The sequence below is a fragment of the Sceloporus undulatus genome, chromosome 2 (genome assembly GCF_019175285.1).
Source record: "Sceloporus undulatus isolate JIND9_A2432 ecotype Alabama chromosome 2, SceUnd_v1.1, whole genome shotgun sequence".
Lineage (NCBI taxonomy): Eukaryota > Metazoa > Chordata > Lepidosauria > Squamata > Phrynosomatidae > Sceloporus > Sceloporus undulatus.
The window spans coordinates 199,717,354-199,740,566 of NC_056523.1; the positions used below are offsets into that span (position 1 = coordinate 199,717,354).

The 23,213-nt window shown below is 41.1% G+C and overlaps 1 protein-coding gene across 1 annotated transcript; it reads left to right on the top strand.

The window, feature by feature from the left end:
• Positions 1 to 10,882: 10,882 nt before the first annotated feature.
• Positions 10,883 to 17,083, top strand: DMRTA1 (DMRT like family A1). Its single transcript, XM_042448227.1, has 2 exons — positions 10,883 to 11,267; positions 15,887 to 17,083. The coding sequence occupies exons 1-2, from the start codon at positions 10,913 to 10,915 to the stop codon at positions 16,735 to 16,737; spliced, it is 1,206 nt and encodes a 401-aa protein (XP_042304161.1). The 5' UTR covers positions 10,883 to 10,912; the 3' UTR covers positions 16,738 to 17,083.
• Positions 17,084 to 23,213: the final 6,130 nt, after the last annotated feature.

Genomic DNA, 23,213 nt, shown 5'->3' on the forward strand with positions numbered 1-23,213 from the left:
ATCAGGAGGGAGGAGTATGCTCTCTTGATACATTTTGAGCATACTGAGAGTGACAAAAGGCCTAGCAGCATATCAAGGGGAAAGAAAAGCCATGGCTTGTGCAGAGATTTTTGAGGAAGACCTTTCCAATATCTCCTTACCTGACAGTTAGGACCATAGTGTCTTATAGCTGAAGACTCAGGGCCTGAACAGACAGGCCAAAATAAAGCTGCTTTGGGTCATTTTGGAGGTATGCTGTTTAAATGACACATGCATCTTAAGAGGCCGGAAACAGCGCCAGTCATGCTCCAGTCTTAAGGACTAGAGCACAGCTTTGGTGCAGCTCCTTGGCTCTTAAGATGCGTGTGTCATTTAAACAGTATACCTCCAAAGTGACCCAAAGCAGCTTTATTTTGGCTTGTCTGTTCGGGCCCTCACTTGACTGAAAAGGCTTTTCATTCCAAGCCTGAATTAAAAATGAAGATCCATGACATGGGTAATCATGGAAGAGCCTTGAGTTTGTCTACCAGAGTTATCTTCTGGACAAAGGCCTTAGCAGTCCTACTCTTCACAGTCACCTCTACTATCCTAAAATGTGCCCACTGCACCTTGTATTGGCTTGTTGGTGGTGTGGCATATACTATCTTGGTGTTAAAGATGTTGTTTCCACTTCCTCAGAGATGAAGATCACCTCTGGGTCTCTATAGTTTACACCTGGGGTTTTAGTAATGGCAAAAGAAACAAACAGATGGCTTTCTATGGTGAGAACTTTAGTTCTGGTGGCGGCAAAATAAGACTGGATGTTACTTGACAACAGTATGGATAATTCCAACCAGTCTGGAATGCTAGATACCAATTTGCAATTTCCTCTTCTTGAGGAATCTGAAAGTACCCTTAGTTGGATTAATGGAATTAGAACTGTTGTGTCTTGGAGAAGAAAGAAGGTTTTGTCAGGGAAGAGACGCTTACAAAAATCCAACAACGAAGAACAAAACCCTATCTCTCACTTATTTCTGTCAAAGCCTGCAAATAACCCCAAGAAGACTTAGTTTAGTCTACCTAATTGGTTGCCATTGAGTTGATATGGTAGGAAAGGGTATCTTTTCAGTTGTTTGTCAGTAACCCCCATATTAACAATGCCCCTTCTTTCATGTTCTTCTTCTTACCTCCCACTTACTTTACTTGTATTCAGTCATGAATAGGAAGCCTTGACTTTGTTGTGCTCTTAACTTAGGATGTTGGGCGCATTTCTCTATAGCCCAGGGTTTCCTCATCAGCAGGCTGCCTTGCCCTATCATTTGCCTTTGTTTCAAAATTAGCCACATTCTCGCCTGTTGACCCATGCTACCCTGTGGGTCATGGAAGAGTGTGTATGTTATTTTACCCCTGGGGTTTCTGGGCAGGTGTGAAGCCTTCATAGTTTATTACTGCCCTTCAGTCACAGCAGGCTTTCAGGAGGAAAAGCTGTCTAACAAGAGGGAGGATGGGGAGAGGGCAGGGATTACGAGAGAGTATTTTGAGTGAAAGTTTAATTAACATAAAAATGAGGCGCAGAGGCATAGCAATGAAGCTCCCTTCCCCAAATAATAAAAAATTAAAGCAACAATCACATTTCTTTAGAGTGTTACTTACAGGGATATTTATTTTTATTGTCTTGTAAGTTCTTGATGGTGTATCTTGGAAACATAATTGGAGCAGGGACTTGGAATGCACAGATGAAGGTACTTAAGGTTCTTACATACCAATTTTCACACAGGCTTCACAAAGGTGTTTACAAATCTCCCCCCTCCCCCCCACAATTAATAAAAATATTCTTTTCAGTGGTGCTCTCATTTCTATTAGAGCAACACTCTTCCAAGATAGGCTCCCTTGATGCCCATTTACTTTAATGACTTTTTGACATCAGGGCAAGGCATTTTCATTCTCACAAGCTTATTAAACATCATGGCAAAGATGATTTCATTATTGGCCTTAGCTGAGGATAAGGACTGGCAATTATTTGAATCTAGTTCATTCCAGTGATAGATTGAGGAGATTATCGCACGCCAAATCTGCGCTGGGATAGACAAACATTGTAACTGTCACTGGCAGATCTTATTGTACTGTCCCATGCCCAGGAAGTAGGCAGCCTGTATCCAACCTAGGCTTCTCCTGTAGGGGGCATTGTAGCCAGTTTGGCACACTGGCCACAGAACAACTTCTGGAATGTTGTTTAAATTAACAACAAACTATTTGAACAACTGGCGTGAGAGGACTTTGCATTCCTCAATGAGTATGACTTTAAGATTTGTTGTACCTAGAAAACATGCCTCATTTTTCCAAGATCAGATGGGATCTGGTGCCTTTAGGGTATTTAGGGGGAGGGAAGTAAATTAAGCTTTGAAATAGATGTGACTGACTTTTCTGATGTAAACTACTGGTCAGTCTAGAACTATAATTTCCACTCTCACGGACTGCTGATCTTTAATTTCTCAGGGTAGGGCCCTTCCTAACTCTGCCATCTGAGCCCCTTTAACTGGAGTGGGCGAGGTTGAAGTTGGGGGTCTTGGATAGTCAAAATAAGTGCACTATCACTGATCTCCAGGTCTTTTCTAAGATTTTTAATCTGGACTGTCTGTGCACTATTCCATCTCATCTCACTGTGGCCCCTGCAAAAGACCAGGAGCCTTTTCACACAAGGGAGCACCTGAGTGCTGCTGCTGCAAGGATTGTTGTTTGTTCTCTGTATTATAGTAATGTAACCATGGTTCATCAACAGTGATGAGTTGTTCCAAAAATTATCACTAGATCACTCAAAATGCTGCAAAATTAACTTGGAGGTATTCACTCAATTTATGAGCCACTTTGGTGTAATGGTTTGAGTGTTGGACTATGACTCTGGAGACCAGAGTTCGATTCCCAGCTCAGCCATGAAACTCAATGGGTGACCCTGGGCAAGTTACACACTGTCAGCCTCAGGGGATGGCAATGGTCAACCTCTTCTGAACAACTCTTGCCAAGAAAACCCCATTATAGGTTTACCTTAGGGTTGCCATAAGTCTGGTCAACATTGAAACATTTTAAATTGTTTTAAAACTTTAGTGTAAACATTTTTAATTTGTTGTCTCTGGAAGTCCCCTTGGGTCCCACCTTGGGAGAAAGGCAGCATATAAATGAAGTAAGTAAGTAAGTAAAAAAATAAATAAAATTAATACTTTGGCACCTACTTGGCTGACTGTTTCTTCATAGCCAACTGCTCCTGAATGATAAACTCAGTGCATTCCCAGGATATCTCCAGTGTCTCAGCACTTGTTTTAGCCAAGAGTTGCTGAGCTACAAAAATCAGATCATGAACATACTCGACCATTTTAGGAAATGACACTGTTGAAAGCCTCCCGGACCCTACTGCAGCTTCTGTCTCAAAATCTCCATGCTGAAAGTAGGCCCACCCCTTTTTCACAGTTGAGTATGAGGGGTACTTGTCACTCATCATATGCTCATGGCTTTCCTTTGGAGTCTTCTTCTGCAGAAACAGGAACTTCATGACAGCCCAGAGTAAGCACTTGAAAATTCCATACTTTTCACTGATATTGTTCTATTAATGACCTGAATATCTATCTATCTATCTATCTATCTGAAATTAGAGCTAAAATCCAGCAAATTAGCAGTTTGCAATACAATAGAACCCTCTTTCAAGCACAGTAACAAAATAATGCTCAGATTTTGGAAAGTGGATTGGGCTGGGAACTTTTTAAATCACTACAAAGAGCTTCATTTCTAAAAACTGGAAGAACTTAGCAGACCGGAATGCTCAGCAGCCATGGAGAGGAGATCTCCTTTCTCCCTGCCACCCTTCAGCAGTTTGTTTGAAGGACTGCAGAAATGGTGAGGGAGTGGGTTGGGCTCTCTTTATGCTTAACATGACAACCACTGCCATTGTGTTTCAGATGGCATCACAGGGTGGAACCTGTGCCTTTTGGATCGGGATATTTCCCCATTTTTGGAAAAGTTTTTTTTAAATAATCGACTATTTTACCATTCTGTGTATGGTGCTGGTTGTAAGATACTTCCTTAGTTCATAAAGTCCAATTTGACTAAGTCTCTAATTGTGCAGTGAAGGTAGCATTCTGTGGTCCTGAGGACATATGGTTGATCTCAGTTCTATTTGGTGCTGAGAAAGCAATCCCAACCATGGTTGTGTGTGTAGTAGAGCAGGTTAAAACATTACTACACCCACCTCAGAGAATGCAATAGTGTGTGTGGGGATTATACATGTGAGGTCTTCAACCCATTTCCCTCTAGTTCAAGGGGAGGCACATACAGCACTCCAGAAGCTGTTGGGCTGCAACTCACATCAGCCCTAGCCAGCATGACCAATCAATGTTGAGGGATCATGGGAGTTGCAGTCCAATAACATCTGGAGGGCCACAGTTGCCCAACACTGCTCTAGGAAAATGGCACAGAGATGGCAGGATTCAGGTAGCCTCTGTGAATGTTTAGGTTTTCATCTTACTAAACAAACTGCACCTTGCAACACTCCTTGTACTGCCTAAAGACAGAATTTCATCATTAGTGGACTATAGTTACTGTTTGGTCTAATGTTCCCTTTTAAACTATGAGTCCCAGAGCTCCCAAAGGAGCATAGCAACTGGCTATGGTGGCTGGAGGATTCTGAGGGTTGAAACCTTAAAAAAAAAATTTCTAAGATATTGCTAAAGAACACAACTGTATCCCAGTATTATTTGTGTGAGTGCCTGCAAGCAAATGTTCAATAGACTAGTACCTAATACTAGTAAAAACACCTCAGGTAAATGCCACAAAAACTTGGTGAAATCACTAGAAAATGTTGTGTCGCATTCTAAATGAAACAAGAAAATCAGCTCCCTGTGGCTGCAGAATAGCAGGGCATGTTACAAATGTTGGTGCTGATGAGTTTTTCATGCTCCATCTAATCGTCTGTCAACAGATTCCCCTTTCAGCCATGCAGTCTATCTCACTGAGGCCATGCCTTCTGGAAGGGGTCAGTATTAATCTGAAAGGTGAGCAAACACCAGTGGCGCCTGTTATCCTTATGCCTTCCATGATGAATATTTCAACCTAGGCTAATACTTTCTAAATTATCACTGTTAGAGAGAAAGAGATAAGGAGAGGAGCTCAGGTTTCCGCTGGAGACACAAATTTGGCTATTATAGAGAATGCTTGCCCATCTTGTATGACACTTTTCAAGGAAAGGCAAATAACAGCCTTTCAGGAACTAATGGACTGCAACTCATGAGCCTGAGGCAGCCTGGGTAATCAATGGTGAGGAATCCTGGGAATTGCAGTCCAACAACATTTGGAGTGTCACAGTTGCCCAACCCTGCCTTAGGGAGATGGCATGGAGACATTAAAATTCATCTGGCTTCTCTGTATGTATAGCAGCATGATGGCTACAAGTGTTTGTGGAAGAGAGCTGTTGTGCTGATCCCTACACCATCTCTCCCCATCTGTACCCATGTCATGGTTGCATGACCTGGAAGTCAGGAGCAGGTCTTTAGAATTCTCTACTGTCCAAAGATGTCTGCTTACCATGAGATGGGTATTACAGGTAGCTAGGCTGCTAGATACTACATGTCACACAAAGAAGGACAAGGTTCTGTGGAATGGACTGTATTAGAGTTGTGGTGGTGATTCTGTTCTTTATGTGTCTGCTAGTGAGGAATTTGGCCTTCAAATGCATCTAAACTTGATCATCCTGTTGTTTAGGGAGTTTGTAGGGACAGGAGAGGGTTTTTCCCCCAACCTTTTACATTTTTGAACAAATACACAAACTGAAATTCAGTTATCCTTCAAAATTTGCACTTCTTCCCAAAGTTTGCAATGGAGTTCTCCAAAAATATGTGTACAAAATTGCACATGTTAAGTATTTATAAAACAATTTATATTTGAGAAAGCAGCATTTAAAATGCTCTACAGGAACAATTATTTCAAAAAGTATATAAAGCAGTGCTGCACACAGAAATGAAGGTATTAGGAGAAAGGTGAGTAACAATGCATATATATTTTTCATGCAAACCTTTTTTTAAATTAAAAAACAACCCTCCAGATTCAGTATACATTGAACCAAAGATTGGATGGGAAACTAGGATTGCATCTACACTCAGAATTAATGCAGTTTGGCAACACTTTTACTGCCATGGCTCAATGCTGTGGAATTCTAGGATCTGTAGTTTTGTGAGATATTTAGCTTTCTCTTTCAGAGAGCTCTGGTGCTACAACAAACTACAGATTCCAGGATTCCATAAGATGGAGCCATGACAATTAAAGCAGTGTCAAACTGCATTAATTCTGCAACAGCCTAAATCCATAGGTGGATTTCCTCAGTATGATTAGTAACATCATTTTCATACATTTTCCTCTAGTCACCAGACTGTGAATCTGTCTGCCATGTCTAAAATTTGATGTCTGAAGGAATCAAAATCACTTCTACTCAACTCCTAAAGATGCTTTGAGATCACCATGCAAGCACCCATGGTGGTCTTCTGAGAAAGTAAGAAGAATCTGTCAAGGTCCCATTCCAGTTCTTCACGTTTTGCCACTAGGCATCTCTGAATGCTTGAGTGAAAAGTTACAAAGAAACTGACAGAGGATGAAATACTCAGTCTATAGAAATATATGTTTACTCTAGGTATGTTTTATCTTGCCTGTTGGTCTATCAAATGTTGGTCTAGCAAATGTTTACTCTAGGTATGCCTTATCTTGCCTGTTGGTCTATCAAGCTGTGTGAATGTCATGGTGGCTGCATGGGGATCGAAGCTTGTCAGACCTGAAACGTTATGGAGCAGAAACATTAACAATGGTCTTAAAGTCATTATTTTGTAGTGTAACTGACCACAGCAAGGAAAGAATTCCCTCTTTTATTTTTATTTCAGTCTACTTGACATTAAGGGCATTTCCAGATGAAGAATCTGTCATATTGTTCACCAGAAGGTACTATTCTATCTTTTTCCTCTTGAGGGAAAAAGACAACTGCGGGAAAACAAAGGAGGTTAGGAGTGGCAGATGACAATCATAGGAAGCTCTTATAAAAAGTCACCGAATAAGGATGACAATGACATAGTAAAAGGCATATTTAGACCTAATGTTGGTATGATTTTTGTCAAAGTAAGGCACCATAGAGGAAACATTAGTGACACAACTGAACCAAATCACAAAGGTAGGACATTTTAGGTGCTAGTATAAACATTTAAAAATTAATTATATGACAAATGACTCAAACATCACAATCTGTGCTTAGCACTGAGGCTGAACACAGATTCATAACTGATTTACTTATGCATTTGATTTAGATCTGCAGAAGCACTCAACATTAATGCTTGGCACTGAGATGGAAGTTTGATTGATTTTTTTGATTTGATTTCAATGCCACTTTTATTCCTGAACTTCAATACAAGCATAAGTACAGGTAAAAATACAATGGGCTGAATGGTATGGGTCAGAATACATCTAATGAATCAGCTGTTGAATAGTGGGCAAATCCCACTGGTTGAGTGGTTCTGTCCTCTTTGGGACTAGCTGGTCAGATTTAGGCCATTAACAAAACAGAGGTAAACAACTTGTAATACTTAAAAACACAATTGGTCCTACAAAAACCCATTCCCAGAAGCTGCTATTTGCCCCTTGAAAGAACATGCCTTTAGTGTTCATAGCAGATTTTCTCTGCTATGAGGGTGGTTGGGTGGTGGCCTATCTCTGCCCTCCAAATCAGATTTTTGGAGGCATATAGGGAGTTGCACTGGGGATGAAAGAGAACCCCTCATTCAATTTTGTATGACTGGGCACACGGCAATTCACTCTCTGTAGACTGGTTGTAGTGTTTTGAGTGCTGAGCTAGACTTTCAGAGGACCAGAGCCTGAAGCCTTGCTTTGCCATAGAAACTCACTGGATGAACTTAGATTATTTTAGGCAGAAGTGGTTTTGCCATTACTTTTAATAACTAAATAAATAAATGAATGAACAAATAAATCATCACAAAGTCTTTGTAACAAGACAATATGCTATAATGTTTAGACATCAGTGCTTTTCCCTTCGTTTCCCTTTTGCTTTTGTAATCCAAACCTTGATTCTGAAGGCACTGAACAAAAACAAAGACTCTGACAGAAATCTGGCAACCCTCAGGAAAACAAAGAATAAATTGGAAAGGGGACATAAAATCAAAAGAGGTGTGTTGTAAGTAACTACAGAGCAAGGGGCTCCACGCTTTAATCAAACCTCCCTTTATGAATGGCTAACATCTCTCCACTTGTGCAGCTCCTTTAATTGGAATGGAGCTAATAAAGACAAGATGACAGCATAACCATCTCCTATAAAAGGAATATTAGCCAATTGCAGGAGACAAAGAGAAGTTTCTAACAAGGGAACTGCAACAGCCAATTGCTGCTTAACAAAGAATGCCAAAGTAAGCTAAATTCTCAAGCCATTTTCTGGAAATTTTATTTATAAAAGCCCAACAACAGAACCGAAGTGGCTTTACACAATATGAGCATGATCAACCTTTCTTTTTCATTACTAAAGTCTTCAGGATCCACTGATGAGATCTGAAATTGTCAAATCTTATACTACCTTTGAAGCTCACTTATCCTGTATTTTAAACGGTGTGTATTCGTATTCAGACATGGAAACCCACTAGGTGACCCTGGGCATGTCACACTCCTAGCCTTAGAAAAAAAGTAATGACAATCCTTCACTGAATAAATCTTGCCAAGAAAATAGGATGGGGTTGCCATAGGCCAGAGCTGACCTGAAAGCACACAACAACAAATATTTTAAATTGTGTAGTAACAAAGATTCTGGGCACTCGATTTGGTAAACTGCCATCCATGTCAGGATGCTTCCATATGTTATGGACTTCAAAATCTATGGTCAAAACATAATGCCTAAACCAGCTCTAAATCAGTTTTAAGTTGGCACCAAATGGAGATGTTCAACTTGCATTGGCTGGGAGATACAAAGCCCGTTCTTCCGACTTCTGTCTCTTCATCAGCATTCATAAGAAAAATGAGCATTTCTGCACTATTAGTCCAAATACACTTTTGATTGCTAGATTCCAATATGTTTATTTGGAGATGAGATCCATTCTATCCAGGAAGAATCCTCAAATGTCCCTCATTTTGAGTATGACTAAGAATCATAGAGTTGAAAGAGACTGCAAAGGCCATCCAGTCCAACCCCATTCTGCCATGCAGGAACTCTCAATCAAAGCACCCCCAACAGATGGCCATCCAGCATGTGTTTAAAGACCTCCTAAAAGGAGACTCCACCACTCTCTGAGGGAAGAAGGCATGTATGTTCATCAGAAATATATGGTTGAGTAAAATACATAGCTGTCTATGAGCATAATGAGCTGTTTTGGCTTTTCTTTGGCCATGGCCTACATTTTCCTTGAATGTCCCACATGTTACACAGTGCCTTCTCCTTCTTTGTGGTGAGAACATCTGGTCACCCTGTCAGCATGATGTAGCAGTTCGAGTGTTGACCTACGACTCTAGAGACCAGGGTTTGATTCCTAGCTTGGCCATGGAAACCCATTGGGTGATTTTGGTCAAGTCACACTCTCTCAGCCTCAGGGGAGTGATCTCATAGCCCCTTTGAGACTAACTGAAAGAGAGAAGTTGGCAGCAGGAGCTTTTGCAGACTTCAGTCTACTTCCTCAGATGCATCTGGGACTCCCTCAAATGCATCTGGAGAAGTAGACTGAAGTCTCTAAAAGCTCATGCTGCCAACTTCTTTCTTTCAGTTAGTCTCAAAGGGGCTATGAGATCTCTCCACATACTGATTCTACAGACTAACAAGGCTACATCTTTGAATTCAGCCTCAGGGGAAGGCCATGGCAACCCCTCTCTGAACAAACCTGGCCAAGAAAACCCCATGAGAGATTCACTGCCTTAGGACTTTATCACATGGGGAAAATCGGGGATTTAAACAGTGAAAATCCAGTGAAAATTAGGCAGTTTTCACACACATCATAATTAAAGAGCCATTTTCCCAGGAATAAACAGGCAATAAACAGCAACAAATCATCCACAGGATTAGAGTTGCCTGAAGTTGGATACAAAAGCACACAACAATAACAACAACAACAACAAGAAATCACAGAATGGAGTTTATCACACGAAGGAGATTGGGAGTTTATCCTGTGAATATCTTGGAAAAATTGTGTAACTATGTGAAATGATTTCACACGATGTCGCACAAAACCCACCGTTAAAGTGGTCAGAAAGAAGCATTCACGCGCACCTTTTTACTTTTGGGATTTTAGCAACAATGCATTTCTGATATCACTTTATTGCGTGTGGTAATCATTGGTACAATTACTTGCCATTTCCGCTTCATTTGTGGGATGCTTCAAATGCACTTTAACCTCTCTTTCATGCCGAAATCAGCCCCATCGAGTTGGAAGGGACCCCAAGGGCCATCCAGTCCAATCTCATTTTGCCATGCAGGAACACATAATAATAATAATAATAATAATAATAATATAATATAATTTATTTATAGCCTGCCTCTCCCCGAAGGATTGAGGCGGGTAACTGTCACAAAATATAACAGTAACATTAATTAAACATATTTCCCTAACACACACACACCCGATTAAAACGACAACATTGTAAAACACATCACATTAGTAAATGAATCAAAGTATACACACACACACACACACACGGGGGGGGGGGGGGAGATGGCCATCCAGCCTGTTAACAAAGAACAAAGAGAATCGCCTTGGCTTTTTGGGCTGCTGCATCACACTGTGGGCTCAACCCCAAATCTGGTCTCTCTTTGAAGAGGAGAGGAAGGGAAGGGGGCGGGTAACTTTGGGGCCCCTCCTTCTGGGGGGGAGGGAAGGAGGTCCCAAGGAGTGGAGAGAAGAGAGGCATGCCATGCCAGTCTGTGCGCAGAGCAGATTGCAAAGGAGCCATGGCCAAGGCGGGTCCCTGTGCTGCCCCTGCTGCTGCCTCCTTCCTGCTCCCTTCTTCAGCCAGGCTTTTCCTGGGCCCTGCTGCCTCTGCCTTGGCTCTCCCTCGGCGTCCCAAGTGTGCCAGGTGCAGGAACCACGGCGTCCTCTCGGCGCTGAAGGGCCACAAGAGGCTCTGCAGATGGAGGGACTGCCCTTGCCCCAATTGCGCCCTCATCGCCCAGAGGCAGCGCGTCATGGCTGCCCAGGTGGCCCTCCGCAGGCAGCAGCAGCAGCAGCAGCAGGGCCAAGAGGAGCAGCCACAGCCAGCAGCAGCACCCCCCGCTTGCCACAGCTGCTGCCCGGAGCTCCAACCAGGTGGGAATGGGGCTGGGGGGGGGGGGGGGGGGGCTTTACGCCAGGGTTTAGCCAGGCTGTGTGCCTTCAAGTCACTGGCAAGAAAAGGCTGCTGCCAGTAAGCTTCTCTTTTCATCCAAAGCAGTGCTTCCCCCAAACTGTATGTCCTTTAAGGGATTTTGGACTTCAGCCCCCAGAAGCCTCAGCCAGGTTGGCTAATAGTCTGGGATGGTGGGGGCTGGAGTCCAAAAGCCCTTCAAGAGCACAGTTTTGGGGGAGCACTGGATTCTGAAGTGTCTATGAAAGCTCATGCTGCCCACTTCTTTCTTTCAGCCACAGTGCTCCTCCAAACTGTGCTCTTTAAGGGATTTTGGACTTCAGCTCCCAGAATCCCAGACTATTGGCCAACATGACTGAGGCTTCTGGGAGCTGAAGTCCAAAATCTCTTGAAGGACACAATTTGGGGACCACTGGAAGATCTTTCTGCTGATTCCACATATTAACATGACTAGCTATGTCTTTGAATTAGATTATGATGCTTGTATATTGTATGATGATGTTGCTTGCCACTGTCTGAAATGTACTACAAGCACCATGTGTAATGTACTAAAAGTACCATGAGCTTTATAAGTAGGAAGAATGTTCCTTATAAGAAAAATGTGCCTAGACGAGGCAATGTCTGTACCGGCAACAGGCCTCAACTACCTGTGAAAGGCATTGTACATAGACTGCAAATTTGTATGTTATACGACGAACATCTAAAGGGAGTGCACAACTGCAAAAATTAATTGATTGCTATATATAATTAACTGCAAAGCTGCATGCATATTCTGCCCATAGCATTGTTGTGTGCCTTCAAGTCATTTCCTTCAAATCGCTGCCAAGTTAATACTGCAGCAGAAAGATCTTGTATTCCCTTTGAGACTAACTGAACGAAAGAAGTTGGCAACATGAGCTTTCCTAGACCCGAACCTACTTCCTCAGAGGTGTAAAGAGATAAGTCTCTTTATGGTATGCAGCCCCAAAAGCATCTGAGGAAGTAGACTGAAGTCTCTGAAAACTCATGCTGCCAACTTCTATCTGTCAGTTAGTCTCAAAGGGGCTACAAGATCTCTCTACATACTGATTCTACAGACTTAACAAGGCTGTATCTTTGAATTCTAACAAAGTAATACTGTTGTTGGTATGCTTCTTTCTTCATGTAAAGTGTTGTAAGAGATAATCTCCTGTCCGTATAATTTTTGTATGCCTTTAAGTCATTTCTGACTTATGGCGACCCTAAGGTGGACTTATCATGTGGTTTTCTTGGCAAGTTTCTTCAGAGAGGGTTTGCCATGACCAGCCTCTGTGGCTGAGAGACTGTGACTTGCCTAAGGTCACCCAGTGTGTTTTACATGCCCAAGAGGGGATTTGAGCCCTTCTCTCCAGAACTAGAGTCCAACACTCACATCACTACATTAGGTTGCCTCTCTTTATGGTATGGCATGTATTTCCTATGGATAGCACTCTTTGTGCATGTATTTTAAGTTGTGCATGCATTAATGTTGTGTTAAACCCTGCTTGCAGTACCATTTAGCATCACGGAGACCCTAAGGTGAACCTGTCCTGGGGTTTTCTTGGCAAGGTTAGTTTAGAGGGGGTTTGCCATGGCCAGCCTCTTTGAGGCTGTGACTCACCCAATGTTCCCCAGTGGGTTTCCATGGCCAAGTGGGGATTCAAACCCAGCACTCAAACCGTTACACCATGCTGTCTCTACCATGGTTATCATACTGTGATTTTTTTCTTAGACATACTAGGATGGATATAGTGTAGCAAAGTGGTTTGAGTGTTGGACAACAACTCTGGAGACCAGGGTTTGATTCCCCGCTTGGCCATGAAACCCACCTTGGGCAAGGCACACTCTCTCAGCCTCCTCAGGAGAATGCAAGGGCAAACCTCCTCTGAGCAAATATTGCCAAGAAAACCCCATCCTCCGGGTGACGTAAGTTGGAAACTACTTGAAAGCACACAACAACAACACTGAGGGTAGATGCCAGATGGGTGAGGAGGGACCCAAACAAACAAACAAAAAAGGAATGCCCATATCACGCACCCCAAAATTCAGCCCTTTTGCTGAATTTGTGTCAAAGCTCTGGGAAGGATTGAGCTTCAAGGCTGTGATCCTGGAACCAAGGAGGTACCAAGTTCATTGGGACGTGGATATTTTTTTTTGGGGGGGGGTGTTGCCCTGTGATTCCATTCAGTTCGGATCCTAACTGATCCTGGTGATGGCATCTCTATCACTGCAGACAGGCATAAGGGACATTTCTATTTGATCGTGTCGGGTACAGAACTCTTTACTCTTTAGTTTCTGGGAATCACAGGCCGAAAAATTAACTTTTCCTAGCTCTACTGCAAAATAACAGCAAGCTCCAAGCATGTCTAGTTGAATCATTTTTTAAAAAAGAAATCATTTAAAGGATAATGATGTGTAAAAAAGTGTAAGCAACCCAAACATTACATCTAGCAGGCATGCTATTTTTGTAGGTGGTTTGTTTTGTTATGTGACCTCAAGTCTATTCCAGTGTATAGCGACTGTATCCTGAGATAGTCTTGACACAATTTATTCAGAGGAGGTTTGCCATTGCCTTCCTCTGAGACTGAGAGTGTGTCACCCAGTGAGTTTCCATGGTCAAGAGGGGAGTTGAGCCCTGGTCTCTAGAATCTTAGTCCAGTGCTGAAACCACCACACTATGTTGCCTCTCTTTATGGTATGCAGCCCCGATGTAGGATCATAACAATGTCTTTAAATGTGTTTCCTATGGCCTGTTACAGACTGCCAAAATAAAGCTGCTTCGGGTCTCTTTGGAGGTATGCTATTTAAATGATGCATGGGTCCTAAAAGTCCGGAGGTTGCGCCAAAGCCACACTCCATTCCTAAGCACTGGAGTGCAGCTTTGGTGCAGCTTCTGGATTCTTCGGATGCATGCATCATTTAAACAGCATACCTCCAAAGAGACCCAAAGCAGCTTTATTTTGGCAGTCTGTAACAGGCCTATGTGTGGTAAGCTTTGCACATGTATTTTAAGTTGTGTCAAAGACCCCCTCAGTACCAGTCAGTATTATGGCAACCCTAATGTGAACCTATCATGGGGTTTTCTTGTGGCAAGAGTTACTCAAGGGAGGTTTGCCGTTGCCTTCCACTGAGGCTGAGAGAATGTGACTTGCCCAGGGTCACCTAGTGGGTTTCTGCCAGTTAGTGAAGATTCAGGCCCCTGGTCTCCAAAGTCTTTGTTCAACACTCAAACCTGTCTCTGTAGGTGATTCTGCCATGCAAATTCCACTGATGGGACAGGAGGAGAATTTGACCTTTTGAGTCTTAACAGAGAGATAAATTGTGATTTAGGGTGTCATCTGAGGAATGACTGGAGAAGCTAGGGTTCATTTGCTTGAATCTCTGTTATCCCACATGACAGTTTTTGCCATGGACATGTGCCAGCCTTGAAACTATAACAATAGTAGAGATGGGGACTACTCCTCAGACAGAGAATAAATTGTAGGCAAAATTGACTGAACTGTTTTTGTGTGAGCTCAGTTAATTAAAGAAGGGTATGCATTGGATTGACTCCTAATACTGTGAAAGGGATATGAGCTGTCTTGCAGAGCTGCTGCAAGATGAATGGTGGGGTGTTAATTTAAAGAACAGCATTATCCATTCTTCACATGTTTTCCATCCTGATCACAGAAGCACATTTTGGTGTCACCTACTCCCACACCTATGTATCTAGCATCACAGTCTTTTGCTGTGAAACATAACACATTAAGTTGAAGATATTATAACAGTTCAGATGTGTGTTGAATATTGAGCCCTTAGGTTCTTATTTCAGGAGGGTAGTAATGCCTGATATCATAGGCACTGTGATTGGCAATCCTGTGTGTGTTGACTTTTTATGACCCCATGTGTCACCAAATCGTGTGTGTTTGTTCACTTATGATGACCCCATGATTTTTGTAGGAGTTTCGTAGGAGGTATCCAGGATACTAAACCTAGTGAGGGGATAGCATTGAGAAGCTTGGGCAGCTCCATTAAAATTTAGACTAAAACTTAGAATGGGTTCACCAGACCACTGATATCAGAGTCCCCAGTCTCTACAAAGTACAAATAAGAAATAGTTGTGTACAGGTTGAGTCTTCCTTATCCTCCTTATTCTGAAATATTCCAAAAACCAAAACTTTTTTCAATGGTGGTTGAAGTAGTGATGCCTTTGCATACTGATGAACATAAACTTTGCTTCATATGCAAAATTATTTAAAATATTGTATAAAATTACCTTCTGGCTATGTGTCTAAGGTGTATATGAAATATAAACAAATTTTGTGTTTAAACTCGGGTAGTTTCTCCTGGATATCTTATCATTGGAATACAGGTATTCCAAAATCCAAAAGAATCTGGAATCCCAAACCTTTCTGGTCCCAGCCATTTCAGATAAGGGAGACTCAACCTGTATTCTCTTTTCTGCTCCAATTTTCTATATTGTGTACAGGTACATCTATGAATGCAGAGGGTCCTGTGTGATTGTGAGCATGAGATAAACATTGTTTGCTTGTTATCAACTCAGATATTTGACTACATGCTTCATCTTTCTTCCTCCTCCCCACAGAAGAAAAGATTCAGAAGTCTGACTTCAACTGCAATGAAACAGGCAGTTCTGTAGCCCATGTGCCCATATCTTCTCTGAGGTCCTCTCCTGAAACTTCTGGAGGCCATAGAGAGAAGCCACCTGGCATACAGATTCTAGATGAAGAGGCAATGGTTCATCCTTCAGGACCTGATGAGTCTTTAGGAGGAACAGACAGTTCAACATCTCTAACGTCTTCAGACATGGAATCAGGAAATGAAAGTGAATGCCCCAAGGACTTGGCTACCTTTCCTGTCAGTGTTTCTGCTGCTCCTGCTACTGGTGCTTCGAGAAGGAGAGATCCACTTGACATCCTTATCAAGGTCTTTCCCAATCACAAGCAGAGTAGATTAGCAAAAGTTCTGCAGTTCTGCAGAGGAGACATAGTCCAAGCTATAGAGCAGATACTGAATGTGAATGAAAAGGAACAAGGACTTAGAGAGCATGGGATCTCACCTTTGCCTGAATGTTGTGCTTTCCAGCGATCCTCTGATTTTAACCTCTTAGGAGTGCATGCCAAAGCACCTGGCAGTAAATCAGCATTTGCTCCTCTTCAAACTGGTCTGCCTTCTTTGGGGGGAGAGGTGAATTTTTATGGTCTAAGTCCTAGACTGGGAATCAGACCTCTGAGATTGGCATACTCCCCTCCAGGAAGAGCTGTCCCTGGATTGATGTCTCCCTACCTAAGGACTGGCCTCTTCCCTGCTTTGCCTTTTCACCCAGCTGTGGACTATTCCTTCTCAGGAGTGATCAAAGATGCATCCTATTTCCCCAATAAAGACATGATAGTCAGTAGTAAGATTTATACCAGATTAAATGAACAAAACAAATAGCAGCCTAATCACATCTTTAGTTTTGTAGTACTTATTCCAGTTATTGAGGTGTGCTGACATTACTGTTGAAAGATACTATCTTCTTGTAAAGAACTATTAAGCAGCTTTTAAAACTTTGTATTTTTTACAAATAGGCTTTAGTGGGATTCTTCATTTTGACATAAAACAATTTGAAAGCCAAGAGAATCCAAGAATATCAACTGTGACATGACTTATTAGAATTAGCACTGTTTTTAGATACAAACTTTCTTATATATTTTCATACTTTTGGGAGTGGGAATGCGAGATTTAAGAGATTGTGAGAGAAAATGCAAACTGAATTACAGAAGAAACCCAATAAATTATAACTGAGATCCATTTTGTCTATTTCAAGATCTTTGGTATGTTTGTTGTTTTTGACCTAGTGTACTGATGTTTGAAATGGTTGTGGGGGTGATTTCATGAGTATAGAGACTTGATAAAGACAGATTTTAGATCTATAGTATCTGAGGTAATTGAATACTGTCAATGATGAACAGTTCTACAAACATGGTAAGGGGTTTCAGGCATAATAATTTCTTAGGATGTGGGTTCTCAGTTCCAGTCATGAAAAAAGAAAAGAGTTGCATTATTCACAGTTTAACCACAATGTTTTATTGTCCTATGAATAACTGCTCCTTGGCTATAGCACTGAAGCAGAGATCAGAAGTTTTCATTTTTGTTCTCTGTTAACTGTAGTTTAGTGGTCCATTGGAACCCTGAGCCAAGGATGTCAGGTAGATATGCTGCCCTGGGAAAAACAAAACAACTCTACATTTTATTGGTTGTCTTCCTAAAACTGCTCCAAACTGGAGGATCTTATTTTGGCACAAGCAGAGCTCTTGTTCATCTTTGAAGAATGGTGGTAGAGGCTAGAATGGATTTTATGCTGCTGCCCTGAATTATGTTTAATTTCAACTATGTCTTATTGAAACAAGCCAGCTTAATCAACTGTGGTTTGGATCTGGACTGTTTCAATAAGCCACAGTTGAAATTAAACACAGTTCAGGGTGGGAATTGTGGATTGTTAAAAATGTAATTGTTCAGCATCCCTAGGACATACATGAATGCATAAATACCTATTGCATGCCCTGATAAGGAGGGCTTTTAAGGATTGGGATCCAAGCCAGTATGAATATTTGCTCAGCTCCTGAAGGAGGGCTTTTAAGTGGTCCCATCAACGTGCATTAACTGAGAGGGATCCTTTTGCAACAGTTTCCCCATAAGATTTTGATCTTTCCCTGTAAGCCACCAGGATGATTAAAGGATCAGTTCTGTCAATGTAGATTGTAGATAAGAAGAGTGTCCAGACTGGGACAGCAGAAACAGCACAAGGTTAAAATTACACAGACACAACCTCCCACATGCACTATACTTTTGATCCTTTCTGCCTCATGCTTTTGAGTAACTGCTATAAAGTAGTGAACAGCAGAACCCCACTCCTCCTAAGGTAAATGATAATTTGCTACAACACATGGTACACTTCTTTGACAAAGATCAGCTCCACCTGATATTATCTGCACCTCCTGAGAGCTTGCCAAAGTCAAAGTTCATATTTGTCTATTCAGGTAGCTTGCTTATTCTTCTGGCTACTGCAGAACGTGAAAGGAAAGACCCTGGAATGCAGTTTTGATTTAAAAAAAAGTTTGGGCAGAACTTTGAATAGCCAGGGATGTGGAAACATTTTAAACATTGAGGTTGTGGAAAAAATTGCTTCCTCTGTCAGCACAACCAATTTTTGATGTAAATTGGCTGTGCTGATAGAGGAAGCAAGTTTTTAAATTTAAACCGATGATTAAAAAGAAAATGAATACATTACCACATGCAACAATTTGCAAGTGTACAGAATATGTGGCAGGCTTTCATACATAGCAGAACATCTGTGGACCACAAAAAATTGATCTCTCTCAGTCTTGGATAAGTTGTTTGCCTTGAAAATCAAACATCTCCAGAAGACAGCCTGTTTCTGCTCATCTGTATACCATAGTTAATTTTATGTTCATAGAGAACCTCAGGGCTAAAGCAATCAATAAGCCACTCACTTGTAATCTATAGTTTGCTTTACAATCTGTGATCCATAGTTAACTTCATATAGCAGAACATATTAAGTCAGAGCTTCATTGCTGCATTTATTAAAATGCATGGATTTCTGTCTATTTCTTTCCTTGGAAAAGGAACTTTTCAGCCACAATCAGATGCTGTCTCAGGATACTGGGAGCTGTCTTTCAAAAAAATAAGTTTTCTGGTTCTGACATAACCTTTTCAGTAACTAGCTCAGGCTTAACACACTCTCTCTGTATGTATGTGTTTATGCCTCTTCAAGTTGCCTGTTGACTTATGGTGACCCCATGAATTTTCATAGGGCTTTCCTAGCTAAAGAAAACTCACAGGTGGTTTTTCCCGTTCTTCCTTGGAAATACAGCTTATAGCACCTGGTATTCATTGGCAGTCTTCCATCCAAGTACTAACCAGAGTTTAACTCTGCTTAGCTTCCAAGGTCAAACAGTATGTGGTGCCTTTAGGGTATTTAAGCAGCAAGTTACCACATTAGATATGTAGCTCTGTTGAAATCTTCCTTTATTTTTCTTTAACTGCATCTAAAGCTAGTGATCACCATCTTGTGGTCACTCGTTCTCATTACAGTTTCAAAAATAAAAAGAGATGTTGTTAGAGCCACACACCAATTGCTGAGAGGAAATGTGGCCCCCATTGAAAATGCACTCAGTAAGAAGAGTTGGCAGTCATTACTTTAGCCTTCTTGCATTCAAGAGTTACGGACATCTGTTTTTCAGTTCAGTTAAATATTCTCTGCAAGGTGATGGAACTAGTTTATTTAATGCAAAGCTAAATAATTGTTTAATAATTAAACCATTAATAAATGGCTGTATAATAAAGTTAATGAACTTAAAATAATCTTAGGCTAATATTTAGTTTGGGCTTTTGGTAATCTTAGGAAATCAGCTAATGCTAGATGACTCCAACAAAGATAATTTGGGTATGCAAATTATGAGTATGCTTATACAATGAATTATCCTGACTAAATAAGATCAAGCAATTAGAGTACCCCAGTCTGAGTGAGTATGATGCAAACTGAAGAGTACATACATGATATTTAAAGAGCTGTGCCCACTTCCCTGTTACTTGAAGTCAAATTGACAGTCTATAACTGTCAAGTACCATGGTCAGCGTCGTTCAACTGTGTTCATCCATCCCCTGATCCATTGCAAACCCTGACATAACTGATAGGAGATAATGAGCAAAGAGCTGCAGTCACCATGACAGTGTAACATCTTACACTGTTTTTGCACTATTTTTGGCATTGTATGCCTTCATGTAATTTCCAACTTCTGGCAGTCCTAAGGTGTTTTCTTGGCAAAATTTGTTCAGAAGGGGGTTTGCTGTTGTCTTCAGGTGGAAATTGGTCTTCCAGATGTTGGACTGCAAGTCCCAGCATTCTTTGTTATTGGCATTCCTGCTAGAGTTTCTGTGATCTGCAGTCCAACAGCATCCAGTAGGGCTGTATGATCTCCACTCTTGTATTTAATATTAGCAGTGTCATGACCTTTAGTATCTTGGGAAAAGCTTAAACAAGAGCAAACATTTTCTCACATGATCTATTCTATTGTAAGCAGAAGGGGGAGAATCTTTTCCCTGAGTCTGAAAAAGTTATCTTTTGAGCAACAACTTCCAGAATTCCCTTGCTAGCATGACCACTGAACACTGAAGATTCTCACGGCTGTCAGCTAAAAAAGCAACATACCCAAGTCCTGCTTCCTACCCACTGGGGGAAAAAAAAGCAGCCTGTCTTTGGATTGGTGGAATGGTTGAAGTTTTGGCTTTCAGAACTGGATACCAATGGCTCACATTATACCAAAGCAGGGAAATGATCCTCCCTGCCTCATGTAGTCTTCTACTCAAGCTGTTTATCTGCCTGGTTATATTTTCCCAGAAGGTGCGAAGGCCGAGTTGAAGCCAAGACAAGCTGCCACACAGCTCAGCCTGCCAACTTCTCCTTCCTTGGGGAGAAAGAATATGATGCATACAGTTGCTCTTTTAAGGAGCTGGAGCTTGCCATAGAAACTATTATTTGAAAAGTGCTAGGAATGATCTGGGGTTTATTGTCATTTCAGTAGTGCTCACTTGGACATGGGAATTAAAGGTGGAAAATCATCATCTTAAGTGTTGGGGAAACCCTGACAAGGACAGAACAGGAGGGAAATGAATACTTTTTCACTGTGAAAAAGCACACGGTGTTTCTTGTGCATAAAATGTTATTTTTCTGTACACAATACAAGTGTCTTGAATAGAAAACATGATTTTTGTGTGTACAGAAGAGGACGTTTCTGCATAGAAAGCATTGTTTTCTGAGCAGAAACTTCTGTTTTTCTTCACAAAGGCAAAATATATACATTTTTTTGTTTTGTTTTTTGTAGTGAATAAGTCCTGATCAGCAATGATTTGTCACAATGGGGAGAAAAATGGTAAAATCATTTGTTCTTCCATTTGAAAATGAATTTTGTGAAGTCTGCATCCCTACTCCCCCCCCCCCCCCCAAATCATTTGAGGTCTTTTAGACCATGAAGTCTTAATCTTTTTAACCACCTTGACATTATCAGATGCCATAGTGTATGTGTCTTATCTGGTTAAACTTGTTGTACACAGTCTTGCAAAAAGGTGACCCTTAAAGGTGGCATAGAGATTGTTTAAATAAAATTGGTTAATCAATGACAGTTACTGGGGAGGAGACAAACACAAAAGGAGAGAGATGATGGAAGCTCAAGTCCCATTAAATACAATAGCATATTATTGTATTTATTTAAAATGGCAAAATCAAGATTTGCTTATTGGAATACTGTATATATATAATTTTCAGTCCATTGATGGTTGAATCCATGGGACCAACTATACTACACTAATGTGAATATTAATATAGTGTTCCTATGACTGCAGGCCCACTGCACAAATAATCCAGTCTGAGACTGCTTTAAGTGCCCCAGGTCAAGACTATGGAATTCTGGGCATCATAGTTTGTTTACAGTTCCCAGAATTCCATGGCCTTGAGTCAGGGCAGTTAAAGCAGTATTAAACTGGATTATTTCTGCCGTGTGGACACAGTCTCAATATTAAAATCATCCATAATGTGTGTAGCATTTGACTGACTAAGAACAAACCTAACTAGGTAATTAACTAACTAACCAAAACAACACCAACAACACCATTTCATAACTACCAGGAAGAGAAATAGGACTGACAGGTGCTTACCTTTGGTTGAAACATACCCACTGGATGGTTGAAAGACCTTTTGGAAGGATCTATGGAAGCCTGCCATTTTAAGGAACTGGAAAATGTAATTATACTGTACATTTGTGGGTAATGATAAAGGTGCTGAAGGGCTTAGTGTTTCCTCAATTAAACCATCAGCACTGTCATTCATATTTTCCCCTACGGCCATAAAATAAAGGGAATGCTGGAAAGTTTTCCAAGCTCTCACTTTGCTAAAAGTGCAGAAACCTTTTTTATAATGATTTCCAATGGGCCACTCACTTGGTTTTAAATTATTGCTTGAGTGTTGATTATTTTAATTGCTCATTAGGAGGCTTATCTGCTAAACAAACTAAACGATTGTCTTTGGGGTTGGTATCCTGGGTCTCCCAATTAAAAGTAATCAGAATGGTGGACCCCCTGCTGAGGCAGAATACAAAGAGAATAGAAATGTAGCATCTACAAACATACCACATAATGAAATTAAGCAGATGTTTTTCATTGCTATTGGACATTAACATTTAAAATGGGTACAGTGCACATGCTTTCAGTCAAGAAGGAACTCAAATACTGGCATACTTCATATTAATTTCTGTTTATTTACTTAGACTTTTTCACTTTCACCTACAATGAAAAAAGTCTCAAGAGGTACCTCACAAACTGAAATATTAAAATATAATCTATGCCAATACAATGGGTGATTTTGTTTCAAGTACCACAGTTTGTCAAAGGCACTTCAGTGATGGTTGAAATGTCTAATAGCAAAAGATGTGGTTGTCCGGCCATTTTAGAAGCAATGTACCTCTTAAAAAGGGCCATGTAGCCATTGAGGTTTCTTGCCTTAGCACTGACAGTTTGACTGGATGACCTCCAATTCAATGATTTGTCATGGAGATCTAGCAGAGGTAACTAACCCGACTTCTTTTTTTAAAATCACACAATCCTTGAATCAATAAATCCAATTGTCACAGCCAGTGAATTATTGGCTTCTGCCCTGAGAGTCGCAACTGTGATATGGATACCTGTGTGCCAAGAAGTGGCCCGAGAGCATCAAGTCATTTCACAGGTATTAGCTGGCTTTTGATTCCAATTTTTTTATCACAACCAAACAGGATTAAATTAGAAACAGGGAGCGAGATGTAAAACCCATGGTCCATTACGAATCCTTTACGTCAGCTATCCATTTACTTTCCAAG

Excerpts from the sequence above, each read along its gene's own strand:
- DMRTA1 (XM_042448227.1), top strand. The coding sequence starts at position 10,913 with ATGGCCAAGGCGGGTCCCTGTGCTGCCCCTGCTGCTGCCTCCTTCCTG. Across the intron at positions 11,268-15,886 it reads CTGCCCGGAGCTCCAACCAG|AAGAAAAGATTCAGAAGTCT; the intron begins GTGGGAATGGGG and ends TCCTCCCCACAG.